This window comes from Pongo pygmaeus, chromosome 3 (assembly GCF_028885625.2).
Source record: "Pongo pygmaeus isolate AG05252 chromosome 3, NHGRI_mPonPyg2-v2.0_pri, whole genome shotgun sequence".
NCBI classification, from domain to species: Eukaryota; Metazoa; Chordata; class Mammalia; order Primates; family Hominidae; genus Pongo; species Pongo pygmaeus.
The window spans coordinates 185076393-185097434 of record NC_072376.2 but is presented as its reverse complement, the minus strand read 5'-3'; the positions used below and the strand labels follow the sequence as shown (position 1 = coordinate 185097434).

At 36.4% G+C, this 21042-nt stretch overlaps 2 protein-coding genes across 2 annotated transcripts in view; one reads left to right on the top strand and one right to left on the bottom strand.

The window, feature by feature from the left end:
* The window catches only part of LOC129034654 (polypeptide N-acetylgalactosaminyltransferase-like 6), a 542395-nt gene extending 526077 nt beyond the window's left edge, over nt 1–16318 (bottom strand). The window contains exons 1-2 of the mRNA XM_054484100.2: nt 15900–16318; nt 15171–15477 (exon numbers count right to left, since the gene is read on the bottom strand). Coding sequence (XP_054340075.1) covers nt 15171–15308 — 138 coding nt within the window. The 5' untranslated portion in view covers nt 15309–15477; nt 15900–16318. The remainder of the gene's footprint in view (nt 1–15170; nt 15478–15899) is intronic.
* Nucleotides 16283–17754, top strand: LOC129034655 (uncharacterized). The gene has a single exon (XM_054484101.2). It carries the CDS (start codon nt 16701–16703, stop codon nt 17190–17192), a length of 492 nt encoding a protein of 163 aa, XP_054340076.1. The 5' UTR covers nt 16283–16700; the 3' UTR covers nt 17193–17754.
* The last annotated feature ends 3288 nt before the right edge of the window (nt 17755–21042 follow it).

Below are 21042 nucleotides of genomic sequence, written 5' to 3'. Positions count from 1 at the left end.
ATCTTCAAATTAATTACATTTGCAATAACCATTTTTCCAAATAAGGTAATACTCACAGGTTTCAGGGATTAGTACATGAGCATATCTTCTTAGGTGCCACCATCCTACCCACTAGTATGTTTAAGAAACTTACGGATTAACAGAGAATAAACTACCTAAACAGGTAGTTGATATTCAGACTGATAAGTACCATTATAAGGGCAGAAAAAGAAGATCTAACATCAAACTGTTGTATCTAATGCAAACATGGGAGATTAGGAAAGTTTCCCAGAGACTGCTTGACAAAAAGTAGAAATTAACCAGGCAAAACTGCAGAGAAAATATGTTCAAATTCCAGGGGGAAAAAAGTATGATACTCCCAGGAAACTAAAAGAAGCTCAAAATGGTTGAGGCTTAGGGAGTCTTGGCAGTGAAATAGTGATCAATCGGATGTGGGTGCATATCAAGAAGACTCGGGGTAAGCTGTATCAAAGAAACCAAGCTTTTATCTGAAGGTGTAAGAGTCCAATAAAGAGATTTAAGAATGAAGTATCCTGCTCAGTTAAGCACCTTGGATAAACAGCTCTGGCTGCTATGAGGGTGAATTTGAGAGCAAGCTGGCAGCAGACTATCCTTCTGAGGGTGTCTCACAGAAATCTAGTAAAGTTTTTAAGGTGATCCCAACTAGGACACTCGCAAGGGGTATAAAGAGACATGGATGAATTCAAGAGAGACATTGTAGGAAGCACTGCTAGTACAGTTGACCATTGAAAAATGCTGGGGCTAGGGATATTGACCTCTTGTGCACTCAAAAATCTGCATATAACTTTCAACTTAACTACTAATAGCCTACTTTTGACCAGTGGCTTTACCAATAAAATAAACCATCAATGAAAGCATATTTTGCATGTTATGTGCATTGTATACTCTATTACAATAAAGTAAGCTAGAGAAAATAAAATGTTATTAAGAAAGTCATGAGGGAGTGGGCATCGTGGTTCACACCTGTAATTCCAGCATTTTGAGAGGCCCAGGCAGGAGGATCACTTGTGGTCAGGAGTTCGAGTCTAGCCTGATCTCGAACAACCAGAACATAGTGAAACCCTGTCTCAACTAAAAATACAAAGATTAGCCAGGCCCAGTAGCATGTGCCTGTAGTCCCAGCTACTTGGGAGGCTGAGGCCGGAGAATCATTTGAACTTGGGAGGCAGAAGAAGTTGCAGTAAGCAGAGATTGAGCCACTGCACTCCAGCCTGGGCAATGGAGGGAGACTCCATCTAACAAACAAACAAACAAACAAAAAAGCCATGAGGAAGAGAAAAGACACGTAGCGTACTGCATTGTGTTTATCAATACCATAAGTTTATTTCATTTGTTTATAAGATGAATTGTCTGAAGTGGCAGGCAACTGCAGCTGTGGACTTCCATCTACAGTACATATCAAACAATTCTACTTTGTCTTGTAATGTCATGACTCTTCTCTGCTTCTTGGGAGTACTTCCAGCATCACTAGTGGTAATTTGGGTCCCATGGTGCTATTCAAGTTTATGGTTTTACACTAAGCATGACCAGAAATATGAGAGAATTGTGATATCATGTTTTACTGAGATAGCAATTTACTAGACAGATGAACTGCTCACTTCTCCAAGTGATTAGCATCACACAGTGTTTTAAGCAGATGTTCGTGATACTTGAACTCACTGTAATAGCACAAGGAGTGGCTATGAAATTACTGCAGTAGTACAGTATGTATTACAGTTAATTTCATGCAATTATAATCCAATACTGCATCTTTATATTTGTTTACATTTCTTTTGATTGTGAATGGTGCCAGGTATGGTCTGTAAGTGTATTATAACTGGTGATAATCTTTTTACTTTTTATAGTAGATTTTTGTGTATTTTTATGGTAGCACATAAAATAGACTAGTACCTACATATATTTTATGCATTCATAACATAACTTTTTTTATATTACTAGACTACATGGTTTGTCTGCAAGCTTTTTTCAAATTTTCTGAAAATCTCCAAAAAAATTCCAATGTATTTACTGAAAAAAATCCACATGTAAGTGTACCTATGCAGTTCAAACCTATGTTTAAGGGTCAACCATACTTAGTATTCAATTGAATCTGAGAGTAAAGATAATGAAGGTACCGAAGACAGTGATCACCTTTCAGCTTGAACGCTGGAAGAGTAGCCAGGTTGCTTCCTTTAGATAAGATAAGATACAGAGAAGGAGGAAAGGTATAGAGAATGAAATAAATTTAATTTCAGACTTCTAAAATATCAAATATCTGTTTCTAGATTTTAGCTTCATATGTGGTTCATATTGTAAGGAGGGAAATTTGGATTAGAGAGAATAACCTGGGAGTCAACAACCAAATTTGATAACTGAAATTCTGAAGGCCTGTGAGTGATGCTCCCAGGGAGAGTGCAGAACAAGAAGTAATTGTACAAACACCTGTGAAATTACATAATTCAAACTTAAAGTTGTTGGAACTTTAAATTTTCTGAGCCTTGAGAAGAGTATGGCTATGCGCCCTGAGTCACAGAGCATGCATTTGCAACTTCTACCTTTTTCCTGTAAATAATTAAGACCAAACAGTGGCAGCCATAAGATCCCCTTAGATCATTGCCTCTATTCACAAAGTAATTAAGCAATCTTCCTTGTAATGTAGCAGTCTGTAATCAATCAAATAGCTGTGGCATATGCACTAGTCTTGTATGGCAAATGTAACCCTGTTGGAACTTTTTTATCTCTGCCTATATAAAGTGTAACCTTAACTTCTCCACTTTGGAACACTGATCCCATTCATTTGGAGTCCATGTTTCCAGGTGGCTGTTCTCAAGTTTTGCATTTGAATAAACTCTATACTTAATAGTTTCTGAATCTCATTATTTAAGGTTGACACTCCCGATGAGCATATTTGTAGGAAAAGAACACAAGTAGGAGTCTGTAAAGGACACTGGTAAATGTATGTGGTATGGGTGTTGGTTGGGAATGGCAGTGAAGACAGAAGTATTAAAATAGGGGTGTGCACCGAGAAGCCTGAATTACCAGCACACACCACTCGATGTTTTCCTGTTCCACTCTCTTTTCTGTTTTCCAAAAGCTGCTTTTTTCAATCCCTTCTCCCCTCAAATCTCCTACCTCACCACCTCTTCTCAGAGGAAGAAGACCGTTTTCAGTAGGAGTGTTAAGCTAATTTCTAACAAGTAATACAACTAACGATATGCGGCTTTGAAACAACTAACTAGAGATTGCTGATGATATTGGCGAAAGGGGTTAATGCAGATTAGCAGGAGTCAGATTCAGCCTGAGGTGGGTAGAAATGGAAAGTCAGGAATGGCTCCCCTACCCCCTCCAATAGTGGGAGAAACCTCAGCATGTTTAAATATTATTGTGAGGGATGTTTTGAGAGGAAAAGGCTGAAAATAAATGAATGAGAAGAAAAACAAAATATGTGGACGTTCCTAAAGAAAGTTGTGATTCATAGTCTGGATAGAGGTTCCATATTTATATTAAAGCTAGAGATGTTTTTCCATAGTAACAGGAGGCAAGTAGAGAATTGGGAAAACACCCATGCAAATGGCAGTGCTTTCTGGTTTTATGACATGAGTCGTGGTTCTCCCCAAACGAAAATCCTATACTCACAGTGAAGGATGAAGGAAGGCTACCTGCTAAGCATAATAAAGGAGGTGGTGACATGGGAGATTTGAAGAGAGAAAGAAGATCGGAAAAAGCAGTTTCCGAAAACAAGGACGAGAGCTAAATAGGAAAATGTGGAATGATTCTTTTCAGGTAGTTTATGTTTCACTGTACCAGTTTATACTTTTAACTTGTGAAAGATTGTTTCTGTTAAGGTAACACAACTAAGATATATTTACTTTCTGATTGCGTAGTTTGGAATAAACTGACAGGTCCCAGCATTACAGACAAACCAATGACAACAAAGAGCAATAGCAGAAGACTTGAGCTAAAAAATATTTCTCACATCACACACATTGTAGTAGTTGGAAACACGGTTATGTTCAACAGAATGTTTTTTACGACGCAAAAGATTCAAGTTTTTGAAGTGTCTCGTTTTTCATCTATTCATCGGGCTAATAATTGATCCAATCAGTCCCTATGTGAAACTAGTCTTTTAAAGGAAAAGGAGGAAAAGAGAAGGATCTAAGAAGTCGGGAAGAGGAGAGAAGAGGTGTAAAGTGATAGACTTGCTTGTATTTCTGCACTTTTCTTGAACTCTATCTATTCGTTTCCCTGATGCTTATTTTCCTCTCTGTATTTCATATATTAGAACTCAAGATCTTTGTCGTGGAATGCCAAGGATCTTCCAAAAAAAAATGTAATTTCCTTTGGCTTGTGAAAGAAAAGTTAAAAATTTCTACGTAAGTTAAGAGGGGGGACAATTCCATTACATCGTTTTTAATCTGACACCATTCTGCTAGGCTATCCGAAAAATGGTAAAATTCACTAGGCTAGGGAACAGAAGCATTTTTATCTTCCCCCATCACTTAATTTTACACAGCTTTCCATTTCCCTGTCTTTCCGGCCAGCTGGTTTCTTGGAAGCACTAGAAGAGGGCGTGAGAAAGCACTTCCTTCATCAAGTTTCTCAACTATGGTCTCCAGCCGCATTATTCTTGATTTTTCCAATTCTACCTGACTGTTGGATGCAACCAGGACAAGTTTGCATTTGAGTTTTAACTCAAGTTAGATGAAATAATAAAGTATTCAGCCCTAAAGACATTCTTCGATAATTGTCTTTGGCAACTAGACTGATTTAATGACACAATTTAAAAGATTGTTTTTTCCCTGAGGGCAGAATACATGTTCAGAAATTAACACCATGTAGTGAGAACAGAACTAAAAATATGACGGGAAAGGTCATCAAAATAGCGTTCGTTGTTCATTGCGTATTCTGGGAAGAGCTACATTCTCTGTTGAAATCTGATTTGCTTCTGACATGTGGGACCACATGAGACCTTGGTTCAAGTTACAAAAACTTTTGAAACAAGTGCCATATTATTTTCTGTATGGGCTACTCAAGAATTTAAAAAGTGAAAGAAGAAGTTAAACATGATTCAAACACTTTTAAAAACTACTTTAAAATGCAAAAATATCAAGAGGCATTGATGGATCTAGAAACAAAAAATAAAAATAAAAATGCAAAAATGTATCCAAAAAGGGAAACATATTCATGATGGTTCATGAAAGAAAGTGTGTGGGAACATGTTTTTTCTCTTTTTCCAATCTTAACTTTCTAGAATTCTAACAAGTAATAATAGGAACATGCTTTTTCTCTTTTTCCAATCTTAATTTTCTAGAATTCTAACAAGTAATAACAGATAACATTTTAAATTGCTTATCATGTACAATCCAGTTTTCTAAGCATTTTATGCAGATTAGCTTATTAAAGCCTTACACCGATTAAATCCACTAGACACTCTTTTTATACTCTTTTTAGAAATGAGAAATCTAAGACACAGGGAAGATAAGTAATTTGTCCTAGGTCTTTGAACAGTTAAATAATGGAACTGGAACTAACACCAGGGAGTCTGGAGCTAGTGTCCACGCCCTTCACCACTGTGCATATTGACTTTTATAGTTAAATTATTATATAATGTCTTGTGTTGCAATGACCTAGGATATTTCTGATGTAGTTGTAATATATGGTGAACTTTATATAATCTCAATAGTTGATATTGATAGAAAAATCCCTGTACTACCTTGACAAGTTTTTTTAATCTCTTTGAATTTGTAATATGATAGTAATATTTTATATATATAATATATATATAATGGATTTGTGTTGAGGACTTAAGAGCAGTTTAATACAGTGTCAGAGAAATGTTAGAAGCTCAATAAATGTGACCTTAAAGTTTATTAATATGTGGGCTTTTATTTTTACTTTTATTGTTGTTTTATTATAATCACTTTATCCTTTTATTATTAATATATTATCTTAATATTTTTGGCAACTGAATATTAGTTGCAATAAGTACCACCACACACCCATCTATCTCCACTTGTTATACTATGCTTAAGTACACTCTTGCTTGTTTATTTGTTTGTTTCCTTCACTCTGTGTATCTGGTCATCATCAACATTTATGTTGACAGGTAGCTTGCTTACTTATTGACAAAGTGGCTGTATGGTTTCCTGACATCTCCTTTCAGTATTATAGTCTTCAATCTTTTTCATAAGATTATATAAACTATAATAAATATCTGATTATCCATCTATCATCTTTCTAGCTAAGACATCTATTATATATATCTGTGTGTGTGTGTGTATATATATATATACACATATATATATTCACAGTTTATAGACTATTTCAGAAATTTTTAATTACCTCTCTAAAGTAGTAAGATATTTGCATGGGAAAAAAATCTCAGACATCTCTGCCAGGAGAAACATTCAAACTATTAAAAGCACAGACTCTAAATTTACCTTTTAGATAATAACCATTGCTGCTTCTCTCTTTGCTTTATTTCACCTGACTACCTCCATCCTCCTTGGGACTGTCCCCTCAATCTCTCAGGGCATCAGCCTTCTTCTGACTTGTATCTTACCAACCAGGGTCCCACATCCAGCCATTTACATCAGTGCTGACCTCACAAGTATCCGTTATCCATCTTAAAAATATAAGATATTTTAGTTAAATATTTAGTCTTACCATTTAATCTAGTATAATTTTGTTTAAATTTCTACAATTGTGTGTAACTATAATCAAGAGAATACCAGGAACGAATTATCAAGCCTAATGACGTTTTGAAACCCTTAAACAATGTGGCTGTTAACATTGCCAATTAGTTTCTTTTACTATAAATCCAGAGCTCATGGACTCAAATTTTGTCTTTGTGCCTTCCTTACTTGTGAATTCAGTTATATAGAAGATCCTGTCAATGAATTTGGTGGACGATTAAATCCTAAAGATACAGACTTAGAGTGGGACCACATACAAACATCACCTAATAACTTACATATTTTTTACCTCTTCTAAACTCTAAATAATTTGAGCATGTATTTATTGTAAAGCCATGTAATCCAGCCTTATATTAAAGTGTATATATGCCTTTTTTAACTGATAGATTTGAAGTTAATTGAAAACAGGTTTATGGTTTCATTGCTTATTTCCCTGAGGGTCTATCCCAGTATGGTGCATATATTGCATATCCAAAAATATGGTATAAACAATAAAAGAAAAATTGATAGTGGTAGATTTTATGTATTTTATTATATCTTTTTTAGGTGTACACAATATTTAAGGTTATTTACTACCTTCAATGGATGTTCTAAAAAGTCAAGAAAGTATAGATGGCTATTTGTAAAGCTTCCCTCATTATTTACCATGTACCAAGCAATTTAAACATACAATCCAATTATTTCTCCTAGCTACCCTATTATGAGGTAATTTTTGTGTTTCCATGTGTGGAACCGAGGTTTAAAGATGTTAAGTAGCATGCCCACAGTTACATACTTCTGTAAGGGATGAGGCCCACATATGAACTTGAAGTATCTGAACTCCTCTTTGCTTAATGCCAACCCTGAGAAATTTTTATAAGAAGAACGGGCACAATGCAATATGTTTTATCTGTCCCCTAATTCTACTGAAAAAAATGCTAACTCCATAAAGTAGCGAATGATTTTGAGAGTTTTTGTTCTACTTTTTAACTTTTTTTCTCCTTGAATAATCCAGCGAAACTCATGACCAAGATTTAAACAGCAACAACAAAAGTAGTTCTCAGTTTCTTGCCTGTAATTAGTAAGAAGAAAAAAAAATGCTTATATTGACTCATGGACTTTATTTTTATAGGAAATGACAGTAGTTAATACAAAGAAATATTGCCTCTCTTTTTTCTTTTGTTTTATTAAAAGCTTCAACTTTTGGATAGTTTTCAATACAATACATCATGAACTAATTTTAGTAATTTTTGTAATAAACAATAATTTAAAAAATTTAAATTATCAACTTATCCTTAAGTATGAAATCCAAAATGTTAAGAAAAATGCCTTTTAGTTTCTAAGACTCTTTTGGCTTATTCAACAGTCCTCCCTACTAGATTCAACACACCACTGACATTGCTCTGCTGTGCTGTCTTGACAATGTCTCTAAAAGAGAAGCCATCTGTAAATATTTATTAAACAAACACTAATTACCTTGGTAAAGGCAATGATTGCTTATAAACACTTGTGTGTAATAACTATATATATATATATATATATCCGTTAAGCCTTGTTATATGCTGTTAAACATGCTAAGCGTTTAATCCTCATTATAACACCACAAAAAAGGTATTATCACCTGCATTGTACTAATTAGGAAAACTGATCTAGGGAAGATCCATAAGTTCTTAAATGTCACAACGTACTACGCCAGAATTTTTAAGCCTAAATAATTTGATTCTAGAGACTACACTCTGACCTAATAAAGAACAAGACTCAGTACTACAGAAATTCTGATATTTCTCCTTAAGTTAAGTTCAATTGGATTTTCCAGCTGGGTAGACGTGTCAGAAATAAGGGCAAAGGGCTGGGAGTGGGGGCTCATGCTTGCAATCCCAGCACTTCAGGAGGCTGAAGTGGGGGGATCTCTTGACACTAGGAGTTGAGACCAGCCTGGGTAACATAGTGAGACCTTGTCTCCACAAAAACAATTTTTTAAAAAGTTATCCAGGTATCATGGCGCCTGCCTGTAGTCCCAGCTACTTGGAAGGCTGAGGCAGGAGGACTGCTTGAGCCCAGGAGAGTGAGGCTGCAGCGAGTTACAGTTGCACCACTGCACTCTAGCTGGGGTGACAGAGTAAGACCTTGTCTTGGGGAAAAATAAATAAATATATGAGGGAAAAGGAAAGGCCACCTCACTAAAACTTAGGTGGCGTACCTAAAAATTTGGTCATTTTTAATATAATGAAAACATTCAAAATTATTATAATTTTCTCTGGATTTCTAGATTTCAAGTATTGAAATCACAGTCCATGAATATTTGAATACTTGAAATAATTCAAAATTGGCCTTCTTAGCCCTTATTGAGGAACCACCAGTCCTTAAGACAGGTGGTAGCTACTATCATGCTCTATAACAAGCACAATTGTGTTAATTATATTACATTATAACAGTGACTCTCCTATTTATAATCTGTGCCATACTAACAGGCTAAATCCTCATTGTGAGTTTCACACTTGCTAAGTAGATGTAAACACTTCTGGAGATGGATGCATTTTCTTTATCTTTCTGCATACTTTTCTAGAATAATTCATTTCAATGGTGCTTCAAATTCTCCTACCTACCTATTGTGGATTCAAAGCAACGGAAAAAACAAAAAGTCACAGAAGTTAAAAATATTGCAGAAAACAAAACAGTTGGGTGGATTTAATTTTTCTTTATAAGTGAAACTATGTATATGGGTATATGTACCTGTGTATGTCTGCTGCTAAATGAATTAATAAAATGAATACATTTAATTTGAGAGTACCAATAATTCAGTTCACATCTTTTTGTCCTACCACACTGGAAGCAAAAACCTTGGTGGAAACACTGATGTGCTTTACCTTGAATTCATCATTAACCCTAAATACACCTTTATTTGTTCACCCTCTTTCTGATGCCATTTTGCTTGTTAAGCAGTGACAGACATCAACACGTTAGTGAAGAAAGTTAGAGGTCATGATGCCTTGAAGTTTTGTGAATGCTTGTCCTTTACAACCTTTAAATGAACCCTATATAGATATATTTTATGTGTCTAAATACATGTTTCCATAGCACACAGGTTTTTTATCTGTTGTTATTTGTTGTCCATTCAATCGTTACAATTACATTTTGAGATAATTTAGAAATCATTAGCTGTACAGTGAGGTGATAAGGAGAGCAAGTTTAGGACAGTGTGTCTTTACTGTCATCTTCAGAAACTTCCATTTCTTTTCACACTTGCACCTTTGTTTAATAACAGTAATTTTGTAAACACATGCAAACATGGTCTCCTTAGACGGTTTTAAAGATCTGAAGTTTCCAGAGCTAAAACTCTTCCCCATAAGCAAGCCAATCAAGGGAGAAATGGGAATGCATGATGCACGAAACATATCTAAGTCTGATTCTATATTCCACTTACATCTTCTGATGCCTTCTCGTGATTTTAAGTTTTATCTCCTCCTGTAATGTTATTGTTGATGTCCCTCAGCTGTCTTTCATTTGTATAAAAATGTTGCAAGGAGAGACATGGCTGCAAACTTTCTAAGGGTTGTCATGGCTACTCCTGACAAACAAACAAAAAAATTCAGTCCTTTCTTCGACACCACTTAAATCACTCAATCTTTCTCACCCTTTTCCTATATATTCCAACTTGATTTGGCTCCTTTTACAGGAAAAACTTATAGGAAGCTAATTGATTCAGCACAGCTTGTCCAACTCAGAAATGAATAGAGGGGAAAAATTATCATTTTTTTTTTTAACCAGATTGTGAACAGAAGACTGTGTTTCACACTCTGTCTCCCATGGGGCAATGTGATGAACTAATCATGTAGTGATCTAACAGGTCACAGCAAATAATTAAGATACTTGTTACACTGTTCCCTGTGGTGCCACCCTGTAGTGATTCTGAATGGATTTTCCATAAATTCCAGAAAAGGTCCTTTAAAACCCTAATTTAAAATTTACATCTTAGCTAATTAAGAACAGTGTGGCTGAAACTAATGTGTCATTTCATATCTAGTGTATTGATAACGTGCCATCCTGAGTGTAGGTGTAAATTTTTCCTCCTGTCCTTAGCTCTTCCAAATTCTAAGGTATTTGCTAAAAAAGGAACACAGACATAAATTTTACAGCTTTAGTGATCAGCATGTTAAAAAAAATGCATAAGACAGTTTGCATACACTGGGTACCAATTATCTGATATTTTCATATTTTCATGTTATAAAACAAGTTTTAAAAGCCACTGGAAAAAATATTGTTGTTCAAAAAGAAGGCTCCCCCTGCAGTGTAGGGCTGATTAACATTAGATGAATTAGACAAAGATGCTAAGGTATCCTTTTCAGAATTTTTTTTTAATGGAGGTAAAGTCACATATCTGTCAAGCACAGTTTACAAGACAGAAACAATGCATTACCTCACAATATTTTCCATATATAAAATAAATAAAGTCTCTCAGGACTTTATTCATCTCGTTATGTGACACGCACGAATAGCCCTACTTTAAAAATAGAAATTCTGAAATTCAAATAAATAATAGGGTTCCACAATTTCAAAGAGACATAGAGGACCTAGACTTTTTTTTTTTTTTTTTTTTTTTTTTTAATGTGGTAGAAAATCTGGGACAATATAAGCTTCTAAAATCTTTCTGAACAGTTCCGAGAAAGTCTGTTTTAAAATTCTAAGATTTTGGCCCTCATTTTTATTTAAAAAATTGCAACATCCTCTTCATATTCTAAATATTCTTGAAGTATTTCTGTAATTAATATTATTTCCAAGTTACTTGCTAAACTACTATTACAGTTACTTTTTTTGAAATTTGGGGTTTTTAAAAATGTATTTAGGAAAAGAAAGTATTTGGTGCTAGATTTTTTTCACATATTCTTGAATAAGTGATTAAGAAAAGAGAAATATAATAAGACTGGATATAGTAGTTTTGTTCTAAAATATAGCATTATTCTATGTATCATCCTAATTCACAGCTTATGACCTAAATATGTAAGTGGTATTTAATTCAAATACAGCTGAAACAAGAGAAGAGGAGCATTTCAAATGTTTAAACAGAAAAATGAAGCTAAGAATTACTTTACAATGATTATATAGCAATCATTCTCAGCTAAATATATTATCAGTAGATTCTTTTAATATACATATATATTTCTAAATGACATAAAGGAGATACTTATATCATCCCAATAACAAAAAAAAGACAAAATTAAGTCAATTGAAAATAACACATCACAATTATAATAATGTAACATCTAAATAAAAATTTAAAAATATAATTTTTATAAAATCTTAAAATCTCAAAAACTTCATATTTATTTCAGTGACTTGATTTCAATTTTGCAGATCCCAAACCATAAAAAACTTTTAATTATATCGTGTTATTAAAACTGTTATATCGATCCTCTTTGGTTTTCTGAGAGCAAAGGAAAAAGAAAAACTTTGAAATAAATAACTTGGTAATTTTTACATCCTTGTTTCATTTTCTGCAACATAAATGCAGAAAATTTTAAAATATTAGAAAATTATCTTAAATATTATTTTTAAATGAAGGTCTAGAAAATACAAACAATTAATGTGTGATCAGACAGTAGATTAAAGAAAAAGATGTGTTAAGTACTAAACATTGTGAAAATTAATCCACATGGTTCCCATCAGTGTTTTCTGTTTCACTTCCCTTTATTTTATTTAGTTCAGATTGCAGAATTAGTACAATTTGTACTCAATACTAGATAGAAAAATTATTAGTGATATCATCTGCTAAAATGTAAATAATGCATATTTTAAAAGAATTAGCCATTCCATAATTTTGAATTTCCATAAATTAAATTATTTCCCTGTAACCTTTTCTAATAATTAAACTATTTAAAACAGTGCAAGTTTTTCAGCTCTTATGACCACTACCACATGATACTTAGAACTAGAACCCTTGGCTGTTTTACACATAAGTACTGTAAAAATAGTTCACTCATTCGGGCACGTGACTTGTTTGACTAGCCTCAGTACTTATTGCTGTCAGTGCTTCGATCTGCACATTATCTTCATCCTCAGCATTCTGCAACTTGGGGAGAAATATAGTAATAAATGGGTTCTGGAGAACATTTAGCAATTAACCATGAAAATGTCCTTTAAAAATTAATTGCTAAATTGAAATAACATATTACCCAGTAGCCAAATTATGTTTCAATTTAAAACCTATGTGTTTAGCCACCTTGCTAACATTGCAATATATATATATATACATTAGCCAAATATTACATCACAATTTTAAGCATATTTTAAAAGTTGCTTTTTATTTGTTCCAATATAAATATTAATGACTTAACTCTTACTTACCCAAAACTTGCTTATTGAGGACAACATATCCTAATTTTCCTTCTAATTGTAATAAATAATAGAATAAAACCAACAAAAATGAACTGTTTCTATTTTACAATGAATTATATCTTTCATTAAGTAATCAATTAATTTCTACCTTTTAAATTTTATTTTTTAATCTATAAAAAGTATTAGTTTCAAAACCATTATTTAGGTAATATTAAAGTAGATGATTGACATCCATTTTAGGGCTTCTTTTCTTCCCCACTTGGTTTCAAAGCCTTTACATAGAGTTATTAAACTGGAATGTCATACAGTATCCATCAATCTCAGTTATTTATTCTACAGTATACGAAACTTCTCTTGCCACCCCATGTCTTTCATACCCATTACTTTATACCTGAAATTAAGTATCATTTGCACTACAGAAGAACCAGAAATAAGGAAACAGTCTTAATTATTATAATGACAGATCAGAGAGTTAAACTGTCACAGTTTTTTTTTATGCTATTAGACAAACAATTTTCTCATTAAGGGTCAAAATTAATAGAGCCAATGTGAAAGTTGTAAGAATCTCATTAATAAAATTAACTAGTGCTTTATGTTAGCTATACCAGCAAATACTTCAGATGGTTATTGTTAATTGAATTAGCAAATTTAAAGAAAAAATAATTTTGCCTTTCCTGTTTTACCAACATGGAGTGGAGATTTTACATAATAGCATATTGACTACTAAAGTTATTAAAATCCTGTTTTACATCAAGGGTTGAATGATGTAAATAAGAACAAAAAAAGTTTCACATCCAAAGTGTCCATCTTCTTTTTTTCACTGGAATGACAAAACAGAATATACTTCAAACCAAAGTTGAATTCCTATTAGAAAGGATAATAAATATTAACAACTAAATGAAAATATGTCAACATTTTTCCTCGAAATAACAATCCACTAAAAATCCATGGACAACTCGTTCTCTTTAAAGTTTAGAGACTGGTAATGATTTCTTGTCATAATGAAAAAGCAGATTACCTCTTTATATTTCACAACTAACCACTGTGCAAAAAGAAAATTAAACTTCATTAAGTATAAGAGCAAATATTTAATTGCCATTGCTATATATTGCTGTTTTCCAGGAATGGACTACTTCAACATTTTCTCTGTGTGGAAGGTACAGAGTGTTCATGGGTGATGACCCTTGAAATTAAGAATATTAATATTCCAAGGTGATGTACAGGACTAACTGAAAAAGTGGTTTTAATATGATGAAGAAGACTGCATTCTGTTGTTAAAAGTTTAATTACGGAAGCTATTTTATTTATTAACAAACAAGGAATTCGACAACATTGATTTTCATCAACATTTTGGGAAGTCTATTTTGCATTATTGTTCACTAGGGAACACAGTTATTTTGGTCCATGTTAAGTCATGAGGTATATACATACTAATGAGTTACATATTAAGTAGAAAGAAAACATATTATACTACATATCTTTAGTATGGGTGTTTCCAATATGACAGCAAGCTGTTAGCAACATACTGTTATCAAGCGACTGTGAAATGGAATGAACATCCTTAATAACTCTGCCTGTGTGCCCCATGGCAGCACCTTAGCAACAGCGGAGACGAAAGAGAGACTTTAAGTTTCGACAGGGTAAAAAGCTGTTGCTAAGCAAGATTTACAACCAAAATACTGAAAACCACAGCTTGATTTTTAAGGAACCACTTCACAATCTTAATGATTTAGTTGGCCCAATTCACCTGAACATAGCCAAATGGAAACATAGCCCAATTCACCTGAGCATGCCAAATGGAAAGCAAAAACCTATCCTTGTCATTAAACTTGCACCAAACCCGCTCCCACTTCCATAGCTAAACAGTTACCTTTCATCCACCTCAAGTCAAAATCAACCTAAGACCAACGGTGAAAGATTATCTTCTCTTCTTCTTGACCTGTCTTATCCTTCTTTACTAGTTGTACATGTCACGATGTTACTGGCTGCAATCTTAAAACAGCTACTTGCTTAAACCCCGAAGTCTCTAGAGTCTTGTAATAATCAGCTCTGTCAAGACTTGGGGAAAAACCCAAGGCGATCCCACACCGGCTTTCTCGAGTCCCCGCGCGAGGATCACTGCCTTACCAATCCTTCTGTAATCTTTCTCTGGGTGGCACTTACCTGCTGCTCCCCGGGCTCCGCTGACTTCACCAGGTGCTTATCCTTGTACAGAGACCAGAGACCAATGTTAGGCAGGAAAATTAAAGCCACCGTGAACAACAAAGTCATCTGCAGAAATCTCTTCTGTTTCCTCTTCATTGCAAATGGTAACAGAGAAGAAAAGTTAAAGGAGATGGCTCCCTGACTGCTTCTTGTGTTTAATGTCAAATTCCTTTCCTCTCCCCTGCGAAGCACCAGAAACTGAGAAGCTACAAACTTTTGTTGCGTGCTCAGCACCAATCTGCAGGATTCAGAGGGAGTTGGCCATCTGCAGAACAAACGCACAGTTACTTTCCCCCCAGAAAATTATGACGAAGGCATTATCTATTGGCTTAGAAATAAATGACTTGACTGAGGAAATCATTAAGCCCATTGACCTCCATTAATATAAAGCAATAGAGTAAATATGGTCGTTTCATTGACTAAAGGTTAAGTTATAAAAAAGTCAACAGCCTGCTAGATACTTAGGTAAATGGGAGTTTTTGTTGCTGTTGTTGCTGTTCGCCTCCCACCCCCTTAGTGTGGGAAGGCTGGGTCGGGGTGGAGCGGGTTAGGAGACAGAACTGAGAGGAACTGGCTCAACCCCTTCAAGTGTCAGGAAGAAAAGTGTCCGCTTTTGACATTGGAACAGCGTCACCTTCCTCGTCTTCCCTGAACATCTTTTCCTGTGCTCCCCTTGGGATAACCCACCTGAACTCAAGTTCAACTCCCTCCGGAGCCAGCTTGCCGGCGGGCTCCACCGGGATCCAGGGACTCGGGATCTGGGCAGAACTCCGGTTCGGATGGAGGTCCAAGAACTCCTGGACCCTCGCGCGCTGTCTACACTCTCCTCTGCAGGGAGCGGCTGGGAGCCCCGGGAACCTGGTGGAAAGGAGGCTACAGATGTCAGCGGAGTCCAGCCAGGAAGTGGTGGCGCCGCGACGTCCCTTCCTCGCGCGGTCCTCGGAATGCGATCCTCTGAGAAGTGAGCGCTCTGCCCATCAATCTCGTCCCTTTCCCCGGTGACGCTCTCACGCTCCGCCGTTCATGTTACCATTCTTTTCCGGCAACTGAACGAACCCACAGGACCATCACGAGCACCTAAAGGGCAAAATTTTTTAATCTCCTCTTCTCGTAAAGGGGATGGAGGCGGAGAAACCGAAGTCTGTGCTGGGCTTGGAAGCGGACGAGGGCGCTGCGAGGAGGAGCGGAAGGCGGAGATGCGCCGCGGCTGCACCCGGCCGCCCGCGCCCCACTCCCCGGCGCCTGCCTTCCGCGGAGACGTCGCTGGTGTCTGCCACGTGCGGGAGCCCGGAGCCCAGGAGGGGAGGGCGGGCCGCCTGGCGGGGGTGGGCAATGCCGCCCGGCCTCCAGACGCTATATAAACAGAGCCGGACGCGAGGCAGCTGCGGAGGGCGAGCGTGACGCTGGAGGAGGAGTGGGAGCTCCCAGCCTGCGCGGCTCCTCTCTTTCCCTGCCAGGGCTTTTCCGGGTAATCTGGGACCGACAGGGATGCCAGCACGCCGTCATCTCACCCAAAGGGCGCCAGGCCAGAGATTCCTGGGGAAAAGTCGCCGGCTGCAGGCGGTTGTCCCAGGAATTCCTCCATGGTGCCGGCGGGAGCGCGGCGAGTCCGGGCGCGGCGGCTGCGGGAGGTGGAGGCGACCCGGGACTGGGCCGGTCCCAGGGAGAGGGGATCCCCCGGGCCGCGCGTTCCGCTGTTCAGGCCAGGTAGGGGGTGGGGAAGGAGGAGGAAGAGGATCCCGAAGCAAGACAGAGCTGAGGCTCAGAGTTCTCAGGCAGCAGCTTCTGGAGGACACCGTGGAAACCCAAGGCGGCTTTATTTGGGTCGGCAAACACCCGGGGCCCCGGTTAAGATTTAGCAGTGCCACCCCGCTCCTCCCCCGCCTTGCACGACCGCACTCAACGCGCCTTGTCACTGCGAGGGCTACCTGTCCTCGCACACTCCTCAGCGATGGCCAGAAAACGTGGGGCTCGAGATGAGACTCTGGCAGATGGTACTCCTCCCTCCGCCTAACGTATCAATGCACCAACGCCCCTGTCCGCACACCCAGGAACCTGTGGCAGCCTCGCCAAGGGACAGCGTGCCCAGCACCGTGCACTGGGCACTCTTGGATCTGGAGCTCACAACTCCGGAAGGAATGGGGACCTAGATGAGGTGACAGACATGCATGCAATGCAGGCTGAATCCGCCTGTCTGGAGCCAAAAAGAAACGCCATAGTCACCTCTTTGTTACAACCTGGATATGATGCCCACATGCTTGGGGTAGAAATGCTTGGGATAGATAAGCCTGTGGACTTCAGACGGTATTTTCTCTTTCCCTTCTTTCTTCTGTCTTGTCCTCATCTCTGTCCCCCCCTCCTTTTCTTCTCGCCCTATCTCTTCCTCCTTTTCTATTCTCTCTCACTCTAGTGTCTCACTTGAGAAAGACCTAGATTTGAGTGGGAAGAGTTATGCCTTAAACTGTTCGCATTATAAATTCAAAATGTACTTGAAGAATACAGATCGACTTTATGATTGCATGAATAAAGCGCTTTGCTGTAATATTTGTTTTTGTGAATCACTTGAATTTTAAAATAGTATAAAAATATATTTAATAAATGTTGTTGAATGTGTCCTTTATATAAAGACCAATAATCTTTAAATTTTATATAAATGCAACTTAATCTAGAGTGCAAGGGACTTAATTCCTCACCCCCACCCCCACACATACACTATGCCTTTTGTAGTCTGCGTTATTTTCTAACCTTTTTCTCTCTAAGGAAGTGCAGTTTTGAAACACAGAAATGTGAATTCTGGGAAGCAACATAGCAGGGAGAGGTTTCCTGGGAATATTGTCAGGTGCTCAAGGAAATAAATTTGGAGAATCATTAAATTATATTGGATATATTTTTAAGTGCTGATACAGTTATTAATTTTCAAAGTAAAATAACTCAAAAGTGCACTTGGAATTAAAAAAGTAAAATCTCTCACATTTTAAACAATATCTGTTTTTTAATACCTTAAAAAATAGTCTTGGATCAGGAATGGACATACTAGCATTCTATTTGTTGAATCCAGGGTGTTGAGTTGAAACATGCTTCATTGTTGTTAAACTAGCCAATGGTCTTGCATACAGCACCCATTCAGAGAAAATTGTTAATTACTATTACTTCCCCAATCAAGTACATGCAGAATACATGGTAGAAACTGAAAGGAGAAAATTACTATGCTTACTTCTGTCTTATAGCATAGTTCCAGACCATAACTTTAGCTTTTTCTCCTTTTCTGTATAATTTATTTATTTATTTTTTATTCAGAGCATAATTTCTCTTTTCCCTTCAGTCTGGTATTCTTTCACAATTCCTCATGTAAATTACCAACAGATGACAATGCGTCTAGCTAAAATTGGTATTTTAGGTTGAGTTTACAAACAAAAAACTCCAGTCGACAGTTAATTTTTTTGCTCAGACAATCTAGATTAAAAGCCAATATAAATGTGTGTGGATATTGTATGTATATATGTGTATATAATATATATTATATATAATATATATTATATGTATACTATATGTGTATATTACATATAGAATACACATGGACATGGTCTTCTACATTTTGACTTACATAGACACCCATTCTATGCCCTATTTGCACTTCTATTCTGTTAGGATTCAACTGGCAACCTCAGGTTATCAGAGTCCCATGCCGCTAATAATGTACTAATAACTATAAGGACACATGGAAAGAAAAGAGCAATGTTCAGTGACTTTGAATAACTTACACTCTAGTTGAAAATGCAACATAAAGACAATTGAAATAAACTACCAAAGGTGCTTGGTACTAGCCTTAAATTGAGCCAAATTTAAGCCCTATATTTAAGGAAGCAGAAGGATATTGCTTTAGTTATCTCTGTACTTCAAAATGTAGCGACTTAAAACAAATTATTTTGCTATCTCTCTTATGATTCTGTGCATTGAATAGACTCAGCTGGGTGGTTACACTTCCTGTGACACAGGCTGAGGCTGAGGAGGTTGAATGGGCTGAGCCAAGATGGCTACTTTACATGGCTGACAGTTGGCACTGACTGTCAGTTGGGGGGTCATGAGATGTCAACTGGAGCGCCTCAGCTTCCCTCCATATGGCCCCTGCATGTGGCCTGAGCTTCTTGTACCATGGTAGCTAGTATCCAAGAGAGAGCAACCCAAGAACCTGTATTCCAAGAGGGAGAAAACAAAAACTGTCAAGTCCTCTTAAAGTTAAGTCCGGAACTGGCACAGCCTGTCTTAGGGAGCAGTCACTGGACAAGCCCAGATTCAAGGATGAGGTGGAGGTAGGGGATAAAATTAACATCTCACTGAAAAGTTTGACGGACAATGTGTGGCCATTCTTAATCCATTTTAGATATTCAAAGGCACAGAAGTAGGGAGTTATAAAGAAGGCCTAACTAGATTAGAAACCGGATGTGGGGAGCAGTAGGGAAAGGTTTTCATATATCAGGTTCAGTAGAATAGTTCAATTGCTACAAAGATAGTGAAAGACTTTACTTTAGGGTAGAAAGACTTTTATTACCTTATATTTTTAAAAACATGATGACATGAATGGAACTTAATTTGAAAGACACGCACTCATGATTTTGCTGTGTTAGCAGATATTTTCATATGAACTGGTTAAAAGGTTTACAACTGAAAAGATAATGCCTGGAGAAAGTCTGTAGTTTCACAAACCAAACGAATGTCATCAGCAACAAACTTTAGGGTATGAGTTTTTACCCCAACACCTTAGAGTTGCAAGTTGGTAAATTTTGTTGTTAAATATAATAACAAGACCGTAAGAGAAAATGTAAATTGAGTTATTTTTAAGGTTATAAAATAGTAACTTTAAATTTTTAAGAAATTATATTGAAATGTATCAGTTATCTTTGATCTTGAAATGGTAGTGTTTATTTTCGTTTTCATTTTATTTTCATTTCATTCATTTTCATCTATACACATAAAGATAATGTGTGTAGAAATGAAGATGCATTCATTCCTCTTTTATCTAATAGAGATCCCTGGAATACGAAAAATCTTGAAAGTTTTCTTGTTGGATAAACTATTAGGCTACTTTCTTATTACTCTGTATTTGTCTAAATTACCTGTTTCTGAAAAAAACAACATTCTGCAATGAAAAAGGAGAGATAAATGTACTAAATAGCAATTTTAATAAAAATACATTTAAATTATAAATTATACACTTCATTTTGTGTAATTAAGATACATTACTAAAATCTTCTATTTTTTTTTCTCTGGCATTTCAATATTTGCCACTACACTACAAAGAAAAACAAGAATCAAATTACATATTAAAATTGTGATATTACCCAGTCACTATCATCATTTAAATTCCTTACCAAAAGAGCCCTGAGTCCATTTCTATATATATTCAGGTGCTGTTTGACAGAGGATACAGAGATGAACATTTGAATTTTCAGCACCATGAGGGAGTTAAAAGGTGCTTGCAATTAAATGTGGCAGAAATTAAAAAGTGACAATTCCTAAAAGGGAAAGAAGGAGGTTATTTCTACTTGACCTAAATATTTTCTAACTAGACAAGATTCTTTACCTTATGAAATTTAAACTCTAAGTACTAAAATATACTTCCAAATAGTTTTTCCTCTACCAGTAGACTATATCTTTATTGCAATATTTTCTTTTCCCATTTATTTAGTTATCACACACTTATTTAGCACTTACTATGTGCCAGACATGTAATCCAAGTCTTTTCAAAACATTAAGTCATTTAATCTTTTTTTTTTTTTTTTTTTTTTTTTTTGAGATGGAGTTTCACTCTTGTTGCCCAAGCTGGAGTGCA